The sequence below is a fragment of the Carassius gibelio genome, chromosome A12 (assembly GCF_023724105.1).
Source record: "Carassius gibelio isolate Cgi1373 ecotype wild population from Czech Republic chromosome A12, carGib1.2-hapl.c, whole genome shotgun sequence".
Taxonomy (NCBI): Eukaryota; Metazoa; Chordata; class Actinopteri; order Cypriniformes; family Cyprinidae; genus Carassius; species Carassius gibelio.
In genome coordinates, this window is record NC_068382.1 from 25,290,548 (window position 1) to 25,308,116 (window position 17,569).

At 36.9% G+C, this 17,569-nt stretch overlaps 1 protein-coding gene across 1 annotated transcript; it reads right to left on the bottom strand.

Moving 5' to 3' along the window:
* Window positions 1-630: 630 nt before the first annotated feature.
* LOC128025564 (cytochrome P450 4F3) lies at window positions 631-16,565 on the bottom strand. Its single transcript, XM_052612035.1, has 13 exons — window positions 16,403-16,565; window positions 15,995-16,199; window positions 14,279-14,423; window positions 13,318-13,371; window positions 12,613-12,740; window positions 11,079-11,200; window positions 10,731-11,010; window positions 10,424-10,490; window positions 10,206-10,335; window positions 8,735-8,868; window positions 8,594-8,658; window positions 8,334-8,416; window positions 631-1,102 (listed from the first exon to the last, which is right to left on the bottom strand). The coding sequence occupies exons 2-13, from the start codon at window positions 16,187-16,189 to the stop codon at window positions 922-924; spliced, it is 1,584 nt and encodes a 527-aa protein (XP_052467995.1). The 5' UTR covers window positions 16,190-16,199; window positions 16,403-16,565; the 3' UTR covers window positions 631-921.
* Window positions 16,566-17,569: the final 1,004 nt, after the last annotated feature.

Consider the following 17,569-nt stretch of genomic DNA (forward strand, 5'->3'; position numbering starts at 1 on the left):
ACCAGAGAAAGAAGTGTGCATCATCATTTGTAGAAATTTGTAACATTTAAAGTTATTAAGTGCATTATGTTCAAAGTGGATGTCATGATAAATGTCAGACTGAAGGTTTGAAAAGCAGAAATACAGATGTTCACACAATATATAAATGCTACGTGAGATTAAAATGATACACACTAGCAGTCAAAACAGTACGATTTGGGATGTTTTTAAAAAAAGTCTCTTCTGCTTCACCAAGTCTGCATTTATCTGTTCTGAAATAAAAGCAGTCATATTGTGAACTGTTTTAAAATAACTCCTTTCTATATGAATATATATTAAAATGTAATGATTTTGATTGGAATGGTTAGGAAGATATTTTAATAACGGGGTCAGCCTTTCTTCTGGAGTAAATCAGTTTTCATTTCTCTCTGAGACAGAGTTGCTCACATGTCCAAAGAAGAAGCCTTGATGAATAGAATTAACTCTTAACTCTAACTCTAACTAACTGGAGGATTCACTGTAGGTGTGTGCCGTAAACTAAGACTGCATTCACCTTTCCTTCAGAACACAGAGTAAACACACACTGCTTCGGTCTTGCATTAACCCTTAACGTGAAGAGGATAACAATCATCTGCTTGATCTAGAAAAAAGTTGCAATTACCAATTATTTTTTATTCAGTAGCAGAATATTGAATAGAACAAGCACGTTTATATTTAGTTCACAACAAAACAAACAAGAGTTAAATACACTACAATATTTATCAGAATATATGACAATTCTATTAATATAAAAGCAATATACATTTTGTGTTGTTTCAAGGCATCTGACGTGTGTGCGGTTACAGAAGAATAACGCTTTGTTACACACTTCACATTCAAAGATTGGAAACGATATGAAAAGAGTGAAATGTGAATGGCAGGAAGCATGGAGCGGTGAGATGTTCACTCTGTGTGTGATTGGTGGAGCGTCTGGACGTTCAGCAGCAGGCCTCCCTCGGCCCTCAGCACCAGCTGATAGAGACGCCGCACCGGTCTGGGGCCCGGCAGGATCCTGAACCTGGACAGAGTCTGAGCCACCACCACCTTCATCTCCGCCATAGCGAAGTTCTGCCCGATGCAGTTCCTGCAGGACCAGACACAGAGACAGAGAGAGTGTGTGTGAGTGAGTGTGAGAGAGAGAGAGTGTGTGTGTGAGAGAGAGAGAGTGTGTGTGAGTGAGTGTGAGAGAGAGAGAGAGTGTGTGTGTGAGAGAGAGAGAGAGAGAGAGAGAGAGAGAGAGTGTGTGTGAGTGAGTGTGTGTGAGTGAGTGTGAGAGAGTGTGTGTGTGAGAGAGAGAGAGAGAGAGAGAGAGAGAGAGAGAGAGTGTGTGTGTGTGAGAGAGAGAGAGAGAGAGAGAGAGAGAGAGAGAGAGAGAGAGTGTGTGTGAGTGAGTGTGAGAGAGAGAGAGTGTGTGTGTGAGAGAGAGAGAGTGTGTGTGTGTGAGAGAGAGAGAGAGAGAGAGAGAGAGAGTGTGTGTGAGTGAGTGTGTGTGAGTGAGTGTGAGAGAGTGTGTGTGTGAGAGAGAGAGAGAGAGAGAGAGAGAGAGAGTGTGTGTGTGAGAGAGAGAGAGAGAGAGAGAGAGAGAGAGAGTGTGTGTGAGTGAGTGTGTGTGAGTGAGTGTGAGAGAGTGTGTGTGTGAGAGAGAGAGAGAGAGATTTTTGATTTTCACAATCGATTTATTATAAAATTTTTAATATAACACTTTACACACACTTGGAAAAAAAAAAAAAAAAAAAAAAAAATATATATATATATATATATTACATTAAATCTCTTGCAAAGACAATTTCTTCATTTTCAACTGAAACCAGAGCATAATTACAACACCACTGAGTTTCAAAAACCTTTAACGTACTCATCAATTTATGAAAATTAAAATCAATAAGTATTCTTGATTTTACCATATTTTTAAAAACTAAAACAACATCTTGTCCTGACTTCTCTTCAATCTTATTTCTCCTAGTGATATAAACAGCATATTTTGCTTGTCCCACAATAAAATTGATGACTTGACATTTGAACTTTTGTTTTGAATTGTAAAAAAAACCCAAAATATAATTTTGTTTTGAAAAACTAGTATTAAAATAATCTAAAAAAACACTTAATAAGTCAAAAAGAGGGTTTAGTCGCTTACAATACATGAAGCAATGAAAAATAGTCTCTCGTTCTGAACAAAAAGGACATTTGTCGCTTACAGTGGGGTTTAAAATAGACACAAATGCATTTACAGCAATGGCTCCATGTAAAATCCGCCACTGCAAATCACCAATATTCTTTTTTAATGGTGGTTTGTAAAGTGCTCGCCAGACAGGTTTAGTTTCAGAATTGATTCCTAATTTTTCTCTCCATACTGTATCTGTTTTAGTACTTAAATTTTGCTGATGAGTAACTTTAACAATGCATTTATATAATATTTTCCCTTCTACTGTACAAAAATCAATATAATCATTACTTCCAAAATTGAACAGGGGGCTATTAAAACAAAACTCATCTATAACAGGGAAAATTTCAAGTTCAGGAAAAAGATCTTTACTATCAGGGCTTAAAGTCCCTGCACCAAACTCTTGTAAAAGTATCTTCTCTTCATCAGTTAAAATCATAGTTATTTTTTCTAGAAATTTTTTTACAAACCGTATTGATCGAACTCCTAATAGGTTAGCTACTTTTTCAGCTCTCAGTAAATTATAACCTGATTCATTTATAATGTGTTTTAGTTTAAAAACCTTTTTATTACATAATAAATCTGTTAAACCAGGAAAATCTTCTGCCGAAGTATCAAACCTAGCTCCAAAAACAACTGGTTCTTCCAATAACCAATGAAGAGAAGTTGCTGGTTCCATCCAGCGATGTTTAAAGAAACCCCACACTTTGAACAGATTTTGATAGAAAGAAGGAATTTCATTAAAAGTCAATCTTTTATGGTCCATTAGAAACAATGTTAAATCCACTTCCATATTGCCAACTCTTCTCAAGATACTTAAGGCCAGTGGTCTCCACACCAATGAATAAGGTCCCATCATAAGTTTCTGTATATATTGGAGACGGTAAGTGGCTCTTCTACAAGCGAGATTTACAAGACCTTGACCTCCTTCCTCTTTGGGCAAAAAGAGAATGCTTTGAGGAGTCCAATGATACTTGTCCCAAAAAAAGTTCACCAATTCTCTTTGAATATTAACAAGGAGTCCGTTTGGAGGGTCAACACAAGCAAGTTTATGCCATAGTGAGGATGCCACAAGATTATTAATTATAAGAATACGTCCTCTATAAGATATCTGAGGCAGCAACCATTTCCACTTTTCCAATCGACCTTTTATTTTCTCTATTAAACCTTCCCAATTTTTCCTAATAAAGTTTTCATTTCCTAGATAGACACCAAGGTATTTTAAACCTCCTCTTTTCCAAATCAGTCCTCCAGGTAAAGCAGGAAGATCTCCACTCCAACTTCCCACCATTATAGCTTCACTTTTCCTCCAATTTACTTTGGCAGAGGAAACTAGTTTAAAATCATTTACAATTTTTTCTAGCTTAATAACATCTTCCTTCTCATTTACAAAAACAATAACATCATCAGCATATGCAGAAAGGTGTAAAGAATTATTACAATCAGGAAAACTCAAACCTTTTAAATGAATTCGTAGTTTTTGCAGTAAGGGTTCAATTGCCAGGGAGTACAACATACCAGACATAGGACATCCCTGCCTGACCCCCCTTTCAACTTTAAAAGGAGCACACAAACCACCATTAATTTTAAGAACACTCTCAATGTTACAGTATACAGCCTTTATCATTGATATAAACGTATCGTTAAACCCAAAAGCCTTTAAAGTACTCCATAGAAACAAATGTTCAACTCTGTCGAATGCTTTCTCTTGATCAAGAGAAATCATTCCAGAGTTAATTCCCAGGAGTTTAGAAGCATCAAAAACATCTCTTATTAAAGCAATATTATCAAAAATAGACCTGTTGGGAATACAGTAAGTCTGATCACAGTGTATCAATTTGCTTATTATTTTACTAAGTCTCATAGCTAAAGTTTTGGACAAAATTTTGTACTCTGAACATAAAAGTGAAACAGGGCGCCAATTGCTGATATACTGAAGATCCCCTTTTTTGGGTAACAGTGTAATGACTGCTCTTCTGCAGCTTAGAGGCAATAGTCCTCTTTTCAGACTGTCATTAAAAACTGTCAGCAGATCTTCTCCTATGACGGGCCATAGAGTCTTATAGAACTCAACAGGCAGCCCATCAATTCCTGGAGATTTACCATTATCCAAGCTCATCATGGCAGTATAAAGCTCTTTCAATGACAACGTCTGTTGTAGATCATTGTTAGACTCTTCATCCACCTTTGGCAGTCTTTCAAGAAAATGATCAGCCTCTGCACCCCATTTCCTCAGTTCAGATTTATAAAGGTCAGAAAAAAAACCTACAGCACAGCAACGTATGTCAGCAGGCTCAGTTAGTTCTTGTCCTGTAGCTGAGCGTAAAGTATGGATCATTTTACTTTGACCTTTTTTAATTTCTAAATTAAAAAAGAATTTTGAGGGAGCATCCATTTGTGCCACAGTTTGAAACCGTGACCGGACTAAAGCTCCCTTTGCTTTAACTCCCAACAGGTCTACCAAAATAGATTTCTTTTCTTTCAGATCATCAATATGTTTTCTGTTGTTTTTTTTTGATGCTAATAAATCTTGTAAAACAGTAATTTCCGTCTCTAAAATCTTCATTGACTGGGCTAGGTCTCGAGTAACATTAAGAGTGTACTTTTGACAAAAATCTCTAATAAGAACTTTTCCACAATCCCACCATTGCGATAAAGATACATAAAAATGTTTTTGCTGCTTAAAAGTTTTCCAAAAAAAACTAAAATTTTCTAAGAATTTTTCATCATTCAGCAATGAAGTATTAAAAATCCAATAAGCACTTTTATACTTAACACATTTAAACAAAACACTACACAGAACTAAGCTGTGGTCAGAAAAACCCACTGGAATAATTTTACAGAACTTAAAAAGATTTCGTTGATGTTGAACACTATATATTCTGTCAAGCCTTGCTAAGGATATATAATTTTCAGTACTATGAGCCCAAGTATACTGTCTAACATCTTGATTCATATTTCTCCAAATATCACATAAATCATGTGTTTCAATTAATTGTATAAGTATTTTCTGAGAAGCAGCATGTGGTTCTATATGATTTCTATCTAACTTAGAATTTGCGGTACAATTAAAATCCCCACCTATAAATAACATATCATCTGGATTTAAGTCTTTTAAGACAGCATCCACCTTATCAAAAAACAAAACTCTTTCTAACCCCTTTGTAGGAGCATATAAATTCAAAAGCACCATGGTAACTTTCTCATATTTTACTTTGATCTTTAACAAACGACCACCAATTATTTCTTCAACATCACAAGACAAAGGTAAAATGTGTTTTGAAAACAAAACAGCAACACCTCCACTAACAGAGGATTTATGACTTAGGACAATCTGTCCATCCCATTCTCTTTTCCAGTCGTTCTCATTTTTAAAATCACTGTGTGTTTCTTGTAAAAACAAAATATCAATTTGCTTTTGTCTACTAAATTCATATAACATCATTCTTTTATAACCATCTCTGGCACCATTTAAATTTAAAGTTCCAATTTTAAAATTTGTCATATTTATTTTAGAGACAAGAAAAAAAAATAAAAAAGTTGCCAAAAAAACTATTTTTGGCAAAATTTTAGAAGTTGACAGCTTCATCTTTATTACATTTTTTTTTCAGTTTGTTCACCAATTTTCTAAGACGATAAATCTCCACATCTTGAAAAGCTCCCTCTTTTATTAGATACCTTACATCATTAATAAATTGCTTACTATCAGGGAAGAAATCTTCTACTTGCACTCCTTTTACTCCTTTTGTTTCTTGCAGAAATTTGCTAATATCATTAGCACTATACAAGCAGATCAAGGTTTCATTTTGGGAACTTAGAGACAGATTTGAACATTGAGATATATTGGAATCAGAGGAATCTCCATCACTATCTGATGCCACACTCTCTTCACCACCCTCATCTTTCTTTACTTGTTTAAGTAACTTTTCTTTTCCACCACTTTTTTTCTTTCTTTTAACTGGGATCTTGAAAACAGATTTTGCTTCATTCTCAAAAACTACAGCATTTTCTTGCATATCCATTTCAACAACATCTGTTATGCAAACGTTCTCAGAAGGTTCAGCCTGCTCATAAGGCCTAGCGAATTCATCATTTTTACTAGACATGGTAACAATCTCAGACTCAGTTTTATCAGATCTTAACTCAGCAGCCACAACTGCAACCGGCCCAAGCTCACCGGCTTCGACCACTGACACACCAGCAATGTCAGTGTCATTTACGATCTCAGCCAGCGGAACAACAGACACCCCCATTTCAGTGCTTGTGTTAACAGCTGCATTTTCCTTTTTATTCGGACAATCACGAACAAGATGTCCAATCTTACTGCAATTAAAACATTTAATCGTAGTATCAGATGTTGCAAACACTGTATAATCGAAACCATCAATTTTGAACTTGAACACCAGATCAATCTCATCAATTCCGTTTTTCAACACCATGAAAACTTGTCTTCTAAACGAGACTAAATGTTTCACCAAAGGTGATTTGCACCCAAGAGGAATTTTCTTTATTGATGAAACCAGTTTTCCATACCGAGATAACTCTTGCACCAGTATATCGTCATTAATAAACGGAGGCACGTTGGACAGAATGACCTTTTTGGACGGGCTACTCAACGGTAAAACACTCACGAGTGAACCGTTCAACACAACGCCACTTTGGACAACTTCATTTGCCTTCTCAATTGATTTGAAAAAGATAACAATTGCACTATTCATTCGCGATGCAGAGACAATATAATCATGTCCCACAATCTCTCCCACGGCTAAACATACCTGCTCCACGTTAATCTTAGACTCCACCTTCACTCCATGTCGGCGGGTTAAATCTTTAAAACTCATCGTGTTTTGGTTCGTCATGCCTCCCAGCGCAACGCTGGTTGCAGACGGAAAAAAAGCTTTTAACTCTAACCGATCCAAACACAACAAAACATACAAACAAACACACAGCTCCAAATACAAAAGCACGATGCAGTCACCCTTACCACGCTCAGTTCATGCACTCCGACAGAGAAAGAGAGATCTAAAAAAAAAAAAAAAAAAAAAAAAAAAAAAAAAAAAAAAAAACACCCAAACCGAAAAAAAGAAAAGAAAAGAGAAAGAAAAACAAACGTTTTTGCCACAGCGGGCAAAAAACCAGCTTACATTCACCACGCGCTCTCCAGTCTCGCTCAACAGACGCCCACGCATGCGCACGAAAGAGAGAGAGAGAGAGAGAGAGAGTGTGTGTGTGTGAGAGAGAGAGAGAGAGAGAGAGAGAGAGAGAGAGAGAGTGTGTGTGAGTGAGTGTGAGAGAGAGAGAGTGTGTGTGTGAGAGAGAGAGAGTGTGTGTGTGTGAGAGAGAGAGTGTGTGTGTGTGTGTGTGTGTGAGAGAGAGAGAGAGAGAGAGAGGGAGGGAGAGTGTGTGTGAGAGAGAGAGAGAGAGAGAGAGTGTGTGTGTGAGTGTGTGAGAGAGAGAGAGAGAGAGAGAGAGAGAGTGTGTGTGTGAGAGAGAGAGAGAGAGAGTGTGTGTGTGAGTGACAGAGAGAGAGAGAGAGAGAGAGTGTGAGAGAGAGAGAGAGAGAGAGTGTGAGAGAGAGAGAGAGAGAGAGAGAGAGAGAGAGGGAGGGAGAGAGAGAGTGTGTGTGAGAGAGACTGAGTGTGTGTGGGTGTGTGTGAGACTGAGTGTGTGCGTGTGTGTGTGTTTGTAAGTGTGTGTGTATGTGTATGTCTGTGTATGTATGTGTGTGTGCATGTTTGTGCGTTTGTGTGTGTGTGTGTGTGTCTGTGTGCGCATGTATATGCGTGTGTGTCTGTGTGTGTGTGTGTGTGTGTATAATGACATGGGTATGACACAGGTATTACAAGGAGAGGGAGACTTATGAGGACATAACCCATGTCCCCATTTTTCAAAACACTTATAAATCATACAGAATGAGTTTTTTTGAGAAAGTAAAAATGCACAAAGTTTCCTGTGAGGGTTAGGGTTAGGTGTAGGGTTGGTGAAGGGAGATAGAATATACAGTTTCTACAGAATAAAAACCATTACACCTATGTGTGTGTGTGTGTGTGTGTGTGTGTGTGTGTGTGTGTGTGTGTGTGTGTGTGTGTGTGTGTGTGAGAGAGACTGAGTGTGTGTGTGTGTGTGTGTGTGTGTTCCTGGCAGGATGGTGTACCTGGGTCCCGCTGAGAAGGGAATGAAAGCGTGCGGTGAGCGTCCGTGTGAGTTCTCCGGTTCGAAGCGTGTGGGATCATAAACCTGCAGAGACAGAAACTCATCGATAACTCGTTCATTCTCTGCAGATCAGAGCCGTGCTGCTCGACTCGGGAGACAAACAAGTACCAAAGGAGAAAAGCTGTGGTGCGGCTAAATGATGCTGAATATAAAGATCATAACACCTAGTCCTGTCATGCCACCTAATCAATAAATACTCACCTCCGGATCGGGCCAGACTTCAGGGTTTCGATGGACACCATAAATACTGATCAAACAGAGACTTCCTGCAGACAGACACATGTGTGAACCTCAGCGTCATGATGTCAGGTGTGTGTGTGTGTGTGTGTGTGATGCTCTGACCCTGGGGGATGATGCAGTTTCCAGGCGTCTTCATGTTTTGGGAGTAGTAGCGGGTGAGCGCCAGAACGGGCGAGTGAAGCCTCAGACTCTCCTTGATGCACATAGTGGTGAAGGGCAGCTGACTCAGATCCTCCCTTCAGCCAATCACAGCACAGGATCACAGTTAGTGCTAGGATCACTGCTTACCTTCATGATAACACACTTCCACACTACTACATCTGCAGCATGATGTCTTTAGTGTATATACTATATACAGAGACTCTGTGTCCCACAATGCAATGTGCTCGGCTTGACCTTCACTTCCAGTGTGATGTGTGTCCAAGGGTCATTTATAATATCTCTCTCTCTGTTTTTTTTTTTTTTTTTTTGCAAATAAGCATATTGATTTCTGAGATTATAATTTGATTAATTAAAAAATTATTTATTTTTGACTATTTTACTTGTATTTAATTGCAAATTAAAAACAAGATTTAACAAAACAAGTTTTACAAAAAAAAAAACAGTTGGAAATGCAAATTAACAATGTATTGAATTATGATCTACATTATAAGTAGATGCATTTAAAAATGACTTATTATTGTATTATTTTATTTAACTGCATTACTAATCAGTTTTACGTCTATTTATTTCTTCAATTTAAAAATGATTTAAGAATTTATTATTTTATCTTAAATACATTTCTTTTTTAAATTCTGTTTTGTTTTTAACAGAAAACTATTACAAATATTTATTTTTGACATTATAATTGGATGCATTAAAATATATATATTATTTGAACCATTTATAAAAGATTTACTGAATATGTATTTTTATTTTTTATTTATTGTTTTTTTAACAGCATTTTAAAACATTAATAATAATAAATAAAAAGGCAAAATAACCATATTTATTTTTGACATTATAACTGGATTATTTATTATTTGACACATTTATGGTTTTATTTAACTGCATTGTAAAAGATTTTCTGAATATGTCTTTTTATTTTTAATTTCTTGTATTATTTGAACTGCATTTTAAAACATAATAATAATAATAATAATAATAATAAAAATAAATAAAAATGCTAAATTAATTAATATTTATTTCTGGGATTACTATACTGGATGCATTTTATTATTTGACTAATTTATGGTTTTATTTTAAAACATGAATTTCCTAGTTTTATATGTTTTCAGATATATCACTTTTAAAATTATTTATTAATTTATTGTATATATTAACACATTAAAAAAGCTGTTTTAAATTCCATTTTTATGTTTAAATTATTAAATTGATGGCTGAGTTTTTTTTTTTTTTAAGCGTCCTAGACTTAGTCCTTTATAGCATGCAACCTACTGAATTAATGTGACAACAATGTATCATACTACTGTTAGAATAAAAATGCGTTCAGTTTCCGATACTGTTTCTTTAAATGTGTGTGCAGGAAGATTCCTGTTTGATTGACAGTTCATCTGAAATGAGTTTCTCTGACCAGCTGATGTCCTGGTCGTCTCCGTCCCGCAGCACTGATCTGATTTCAGCTCGGCAGCGATCCTGATGATCCTGATGCATGGCCAGGTTGTAGAAGATCCAGGAGAGAGCGCTGGCCGTGGTGTCGTGACCTGATGAAGACAGCGGTGATGCTTCATCATCCACACACACACACACACACACACACACAGAACCAGTGAATATGAACACGAGACTCACCGGCAAACATGAACATATCTGCATGAGCCTTGATCTCCTCGTTCGTGAGTCCCTCGCCGTTCTCATCCTGAACAGGAGAAAACATACACATATTTTCATGATTTCTGAAGATCATGTGACTCTGAAGACTGGAGGAATGATGCTGAAAATACAGCGGAGCATCACAGAAATACATTACACTTTAACACAGATTCACACAGAACACAGATGATTTACATTAGAATAATATTTCACAATTTTTACTGTGTTTTTGATCAATTAAAAGCATTCGTTGTGAGCAGAAGATTTATTGTATGTAGTCACTTGCTTTTGACAGCAGCAGTAAATCGATGAGATCCGTGTCTTTTTTCTTGTATCCTCCCGTGTGATCCGTGCGGTTCTTGCCGGACCCCTGCTGGTCGAGCTGGGAACGGCGTTCTTGTACGATTTTAGACGTGAACTCGTGTACGATGTTGCACGCCTTGCGGAAGCGCCGTCCCTGTTCGGAGCGCCAGTACAGCCAGTCCCAGTGATACGGAAGGTAGTGCTGCCTCTGAACCAGCAGTTTAGACAGCTCCAGAATGGCTGCGATGTACTCGCTGGGCTTCCTGAGAGACAGACGTGAATTTGTGAGCCAGATCTCTTTTATTGGTGTGTGATGCACAGACTCACTCACCCCTGGCAGTGACTGTCACAGCTGAAGGTGCATTTGAGCAGACTGTCCAGCGTCATCGAGCTCATGTGCTCGAACATGTCCAGACTGTTCTGCCCTTCAGCCAGCAGGCGGCGCCAGTTAGCCTGAGTCACACAACAAACACACACACACACACACACACAACCACACAACTAACCGCTGGCCTCTGGCTTCAGTTCACACACACATTCAGCTTCCGCTTTCTAGAAAGTGTTAAAACACATAAGCTACTGTAATGAGCTACTGTAATGATGGCTCTACTAAAAATAGGAAGAAAAGGTGCATGAAATACCCTCCTAAAAAACACGCCGAGGTCGCAATTTCACAAAAAGAAACGAGAAATAATATTTAGCTTAAAGAATAGGAAGCATATTTTAAGATCATTAAAATAATGCATTGGGAATCTGGGGAATATTTCAATAAATTTCCATGAAAATAATGTCACAATCAGGGTAATTATAATTAAATATAACTAAGAAAAAAAATAATAAAAAAAAATAATATATATATATATATATATGTAATGATAACTGGAATAAAGTAAAATACAAAAAAGTTTGTAGTTTAAGTTGAATACTAAAGTAACTAATAAATAAATAGTCAAATTGTAACAAAATAGCCCAAAAATGTTTAAAACTTAACAAATTAAACTGAAACAGTTCTTATAATGAACTAAAACTAAAACCAAAAAAGTACTTGAAATAAATACATTATAAATAAATAAATTAAAAAATCCTAGCTAGTTGCCACTAACTAAAAATAAAAACAAAATTGCTATAACCTTAGTTTTTAATAAAATAATGAAAATAAAAACTGAGTCAAAAATACTACTGAACACTAAAATAAATAATTTTAACTGAAATAAGTTCAAATATAGAAACAGTTGAAATTCCAAAAATAATAATAAAAACTAAACAGCCATAACTACAACTAAAACTAAAAAAAAAATTCACTACTTATAAATATAAAAAGCATTTAACGTTTTTTTTTCCAGCTAGTAGCCACTAAGTAAAAATAAAAATTATATAGACATTAAAAATAAATACTAAACAAACAAAATTGCTATAGCATTAGTTTTAAATAAATATATAAAATGAAAAGCTGAATTGAAATACTATTAAAAATCACCAAAGCAGTATCTCAATGGTGCTAAAATAACACTGCAACGGAAAGCAAAGGGAGGGTTTATTAACTTCATGTAAAATGATTTCCTTTCGATCCTGCCGTGAAATCATGACCTGGAAGTGTTTTGTGAGGCTGACCCTGCTCTCAGATGAGTATCTGGAGTGTTTCAGCTGCTGTGTTATCTGATGTGATTAAACTCAATGTGGCTCAGCGCCTGCTTTCTGCTGCCAATGCAAACACTGTTTCTGTGAGATGAGTGAGATCGCACGAACACACACAAACACCAGGAAATGATCTGTCGTCACATTACTGTAGGAATCTGCAGCTTTGCAGCGTTTCTGTCAGTAAAACAACCTTTCAAATAAAGTTGAATGGTGTGTGTTTGACATACATGCATGGTGTTGGTGGAATGGTTGAATACGTGAACATATTTTTTGAGGATGTCGAAGTGGAAGGCAGGAGTCAGAAGTCGGCGATGGCGTGACCATTCCTGACCGTTCTGCAGCAGAAGACAGTGACCTGCAAGACACACAGGAAGTGCTTGATACAGATAAAAACAAACTGTTTAAGACTTTAGGTTCGGTTACGCTTTTGAATGTTTTGAAAGAGTCTCTCCTGCTCAGCAGGGCTGCATTCATTGAATTAAAAATGCTGTAAAATTGTGAAATATTATTCTAATGTAAATCATCTGTTTTCTGTGTGAATCTGTGTTAAAGTGTAATGTATTTCTGTGATGCTCCGCTGTATTTTCAGCATCATTCCTCCAGTCTTCAGTGTCACATGATCTTCAGAAATCATGAAAATACGATGACACAGTTAATATTTTTGTGGTAACTGATGCATTAGATTTTTTAGGATTCACAGATGAATATAGAAAGTTCAAAAGAACATTGTTTACTTGAAACAGAAATCTTGTGTTACTTTATACATGTCTTTATTGCCACATCTGATAAATGTAATGTCTAAATGAACAAACGTATTCATGTCTTTCAAAACAAATTGTAACTGACCCCAAACTTTAAAGCAGTTCTGTAACTTTTGCATAATATTTAAGACAGAGAGTATGTGTTCAGATGTGTGTTTGGACATCACTTACCCAACCAAGGTTTCATAAACCCATAAAAGATCTTGTCTTTGAAAGTAATGTTTGCTGCCAGAACAAATATAAAGAGTTTGTTATTACAACACTGGATTCATAGCGATGGATGATCTTTTACACACTAGTGAAGTGTTGAACTCTAAACATTAAACAGCGACGGCTGCATGTGACCTCTACACTGACACCCGAGATGAACTTTGAATGAATATTTCACAGAGAAACTCACTTATTAGGTCACATTTCATTTAGTTGACTCAGCTGGTCACTGAACAGAGACTTTCGTGTTTATGAGTTGAGTTTAAAGCAATAGTTCACACAAAAATTTTAATCTGAGATCCGGATGAGTTTGTTTCTTCATCAGGTTTGTAGAAATGTAGCACTGCATCAGTGTCTCATCAACGGATGATCTGCAGTGAATGGGTGCCGTCAGAATGAGAGTCTGATAAAAACATCACAATAATCCACAGCACTCCAGTCCATCAGTGAACATCTGGAGAAGACAAAAGATGAAACACATCCAGCATTAAGATGATTTTAACTCAAATAATCCATAATAACACTTCCTCCAGTGAAAAAGTGTTCTGGTCTGAATCAGGAGAGAAATCTGCACAGATCAAGCAGCGTTTAAACAGATCTAAACAAATCTGTGAGAGACAACAGGAGATGCACTTTTTCACTGGAGGAAGTGTTATTATGGATTATTTGAGTTAAAATCATCTTAATGCTGGATGTGTTTCATCTTTTGTCTTCTCCAGATGTTCACTGATGGACTGGAGTGCTGTGGATTATTGTGATGTTTTTATCAGACTCTCATTCTGACGGCACCCATTCACTGCTGAGGAACCATTGATGAGACACTGATGCAATGCTACATTTCTCCAAACCTGATGAAGAAACAAACTCATCCTGATCTTGATGAGAAAGCATCTGTTAGCGTACACTGTTTGTGGTTTCGTACCTGAGGCTGTCAGAAGGGATTTGATGTAGTCTGGGTGGAAAAGCCGGACCATGTTGTAGAACGGACCCAGATACCAGGCACAGGAGTGAACGTACCTCCTGACCAGATCATCAACGGCCTGCAGTCCCTCTTCATTATGACGCATCTGAAACACACAGCGGAGGAAAATCTCTCGCGGGCTTCGATTAAAAGCATAAGTGTTATAATTCAGCTCCTGTGGCTTTAAAACTCAACATCATGTGAAGTGTTTAATATTCTGACAGAGAAAAAACTCTGACTTTGAAGTTTACACTGAAAACAAAAAACACAAAAACTGTTCAGATGCTCACTGCATACTGTATACTACAAACTCTTTTTAATAGTATGCGAAACAGTATGTGTTTTGCAACAAAGCATCACAAATAATAGCATGCTACATTATCATCTTTTTCTTTTGAATGTTAAGTGAACATTCCATTTGATCATTTTGCAAACATTATGAGAACGTTACTTTTGAGTGTTCTCTGAATGTTTGTGTCTTCAGCTTTGGCAGTTTTGGAAGTTATTAATGTAGAATGAGGAAAAGCAGTGGATATTAGACCTGCTTCCTGTTCATTCGTCACACTGGAAACGAAAGCTGAATTGCACTACACATTCTGACAAATGTAGTAAATAACCTTGTTTTTGCATGCACACATAAAGTTTGCATACTAAATGCACAGGAGTATCCTGATAGAATGCTGTTCTGAACATCAGCACAGCACACGCATTGTGTGAACAGCATTACATGTGCATAAACATGCAAATAACACGCCTGGGCTATAATGCTGAATTATCACCCATGAGGAAATCAGATCTAAAAAACTCAACTGATCAGATCAAACATGAGCTCTAAGACCCCAGATAGTGATCTTTTGCAGAGCAGTGCAGTAAATGTCTAGTTCCTGTATCTTCAGACAGTGCAGTGAGGTACTATCACTATTGTTTCATTTGAAAGAATTTCAGTTAATGAATTGAATTGATCAGTTTCATGCGTGGCTTGTGAAGAACCCGTTTTTCTGCTTTGCCTTCCAAATAGATGATATTGCTCACTGTACATATGCTTATGCAACCTAAAGGCAATGCAATGTCAGTTTGTAACTTCCATATTCCCTGTCGTTAGTCACTTGAGCAATAATGTTTCCTCCACTGGTAGAATAAAAATACAGTGTAAGAGAGAGACACGACTATAATAGGAATTTATCAGTATGCAAATACAAAATATGCCAGTGAAATCCCTCAGATATTATAGATTTGCTATTAAAAAAAAATAATTTAGTGGATTTTCCCAGCTAACAAAATGTATTAGAACTTTATGAAAACATGTTACTTTGTTACTTTAGCATTCTACTTTGTAACTTTTGCATGCTGCTTTGTTACTTTTTTGCGTGCTGCTTTGTCACTTTTGCATGCTACTTTGTAACTTTAGCGTTCTACTTTGTTACTTTGGTGTTCTACTTTGTAACATTTGCGTGCTACTAGTTACTTTTGCGTTCTACTTTGTAACTTTTGCCTGCTAATATGTTACTTTTGCGTGTTACTTTGTTACTTTTGCATGCTACTTAGTTACTTTTGCGTGCTACTTTATTTTGTTACTTTAGCGTGCTGCTTTGTTAGTTTTAAATGTTCTGTAAACATTCTGCAACTAGTAGTTACATTTTTTATTATTTTTTTAATGTTACTTTTAAGTAAACTCACTAGTCCCATGTGCCCCATGATCCAGTTCCTCTGCGGCGGCTGATTGAAGCACCGCAGCGCGCGTCGTTTGAGCGCGAGACGCGTCGCGAGCGCGCACAGGAGCGCCGCCACGGAGAGCGCGATGATCCTGAACGGCGAACAACCGGAGAGGAGCGCGCGCAGAAACCCGATCAGATCCGCTGACCCCTTCATCATCAGCAGCAACCTGCGGAGAGAAGTCTCTTTAGTGTCCAGCATGAATATCCAGCAGGTTTCATGTGTACACCAATCAAAACCGGAATTAAAAAACACATATATCTCACTTTATAAGGTATATTACTATAGCCGCGTATAATATATACGTGCATTATACAATATAAACACGCTATAAACACATAATGTGCGCTTTAAATGTCAGAAGAGTGAGACCTTTCTGATGAGCTGCCGCTGAAGTGTTTCTCGTCAGATGAAGTTCAGCTGTAGTTCCGGGTGCGGATGCATCATCATAAACAATCAGCATATGAACAACTGCCCATGAACGCTGACATGATGAATGCACATCACTGAGGAGTTATGGAAAACTGTTCTGTTCATAGAGAAAGTGTGAACATAGAGAAAGTATGAAGTGCAAATAAGTTTTAAATGTTAGCACTCATAATAATATTAATTTATTAAATAAATGTGTGTTTGAATTTGTAATAAAAACTCGAATGTGCATATGCATGTGTAATGAACTAAAGGGCAGCATGTTTACACGTTTATGTTGAACAGACCTTTAGTTTTGCATCGTTTGCACCGGCAGGTGGCGCTTTTGTAAAATGATAATTTTTGCAAATTAATATATCATCCATCATTATTGGTGTAAATGTTTTTTTTTTTTTTTTATACGATGTATAAATAATTTTTTTGTTGCTAACTTTTTGAAAACTTTAAATTAACTTCGAAGATTGTTTGTCTATCATCTCTATCAGCCCAGGTGACAAATTTAGGTTAGGGTGAATTCAGCTAAAGTGGGCCATTTAAGCGTGAAGAGTAAAACAACAGTTCTTGGATCAGTTAGTGCTGACTGATGTCATTGTGCCTGTTATAGAGCCAACAAAACGGGTCAACAGCCTGGTTGTAACTGAAAAGAAAAATGGCTCACTTTAGACTATGCCTGGATCCTCGTGAACTAAACAGGGCAATTATACGCCAGCCTACTCCATACCAACACCCGAGGGTCTGGGAGTGGGAGGCTTGTAAAAAGGCCGATTAGATTCAGTGATTTTGAAATGCACTGAGAAGAAAAGAAAGTTATGCTTGTGTTCTGAGTGTTTTGGTTAAAGATATAACGAACATATCCAGGTGCTGTTTATTATATCAGTTGTCTCAAGCTGTATATTATTAATTAAGCGAGTGGTAAAACTTGTTCATTATATGTTGGTGAGTAACTATTGTTTTCTTTCTGCATTTCCTCTTAAATGTCCTAAAAGGGGGGATGTAGCCTAGTATATGTGGCTGCAAAAGTCTGTGAGTATTGTAGTTACATCAATGTCCCGCTAGAGGGCAGTGTTATGTTGTGGATGTGGAGAAGTTGTTGCGTCCTGTCAGTGTGTG

Coding starts and splice junctions, on each gene's coding strand:
- LOC128025564 (XM_052612035.1), bottom strand. CDS start 16,189: ATGATGAAGGGGTCAGCGGATCTGATCGGGTTTCTGCGCGCGCTCCTC. Junction 14,424..15,994: donor TCATGGGGCACATGGGACTA/GTGAGTTTACTT, acceptor TGTGTGTTTCAG/ATGCGTCATAATGAAGAGGG. Junction 11,011..11,078: donor TGTGACAGTCACTGCCAGGG/GTGAGTGAGTCT, acceptor TCTGTCTCTCAG/GAAGCCCAGCGAGTACATCG.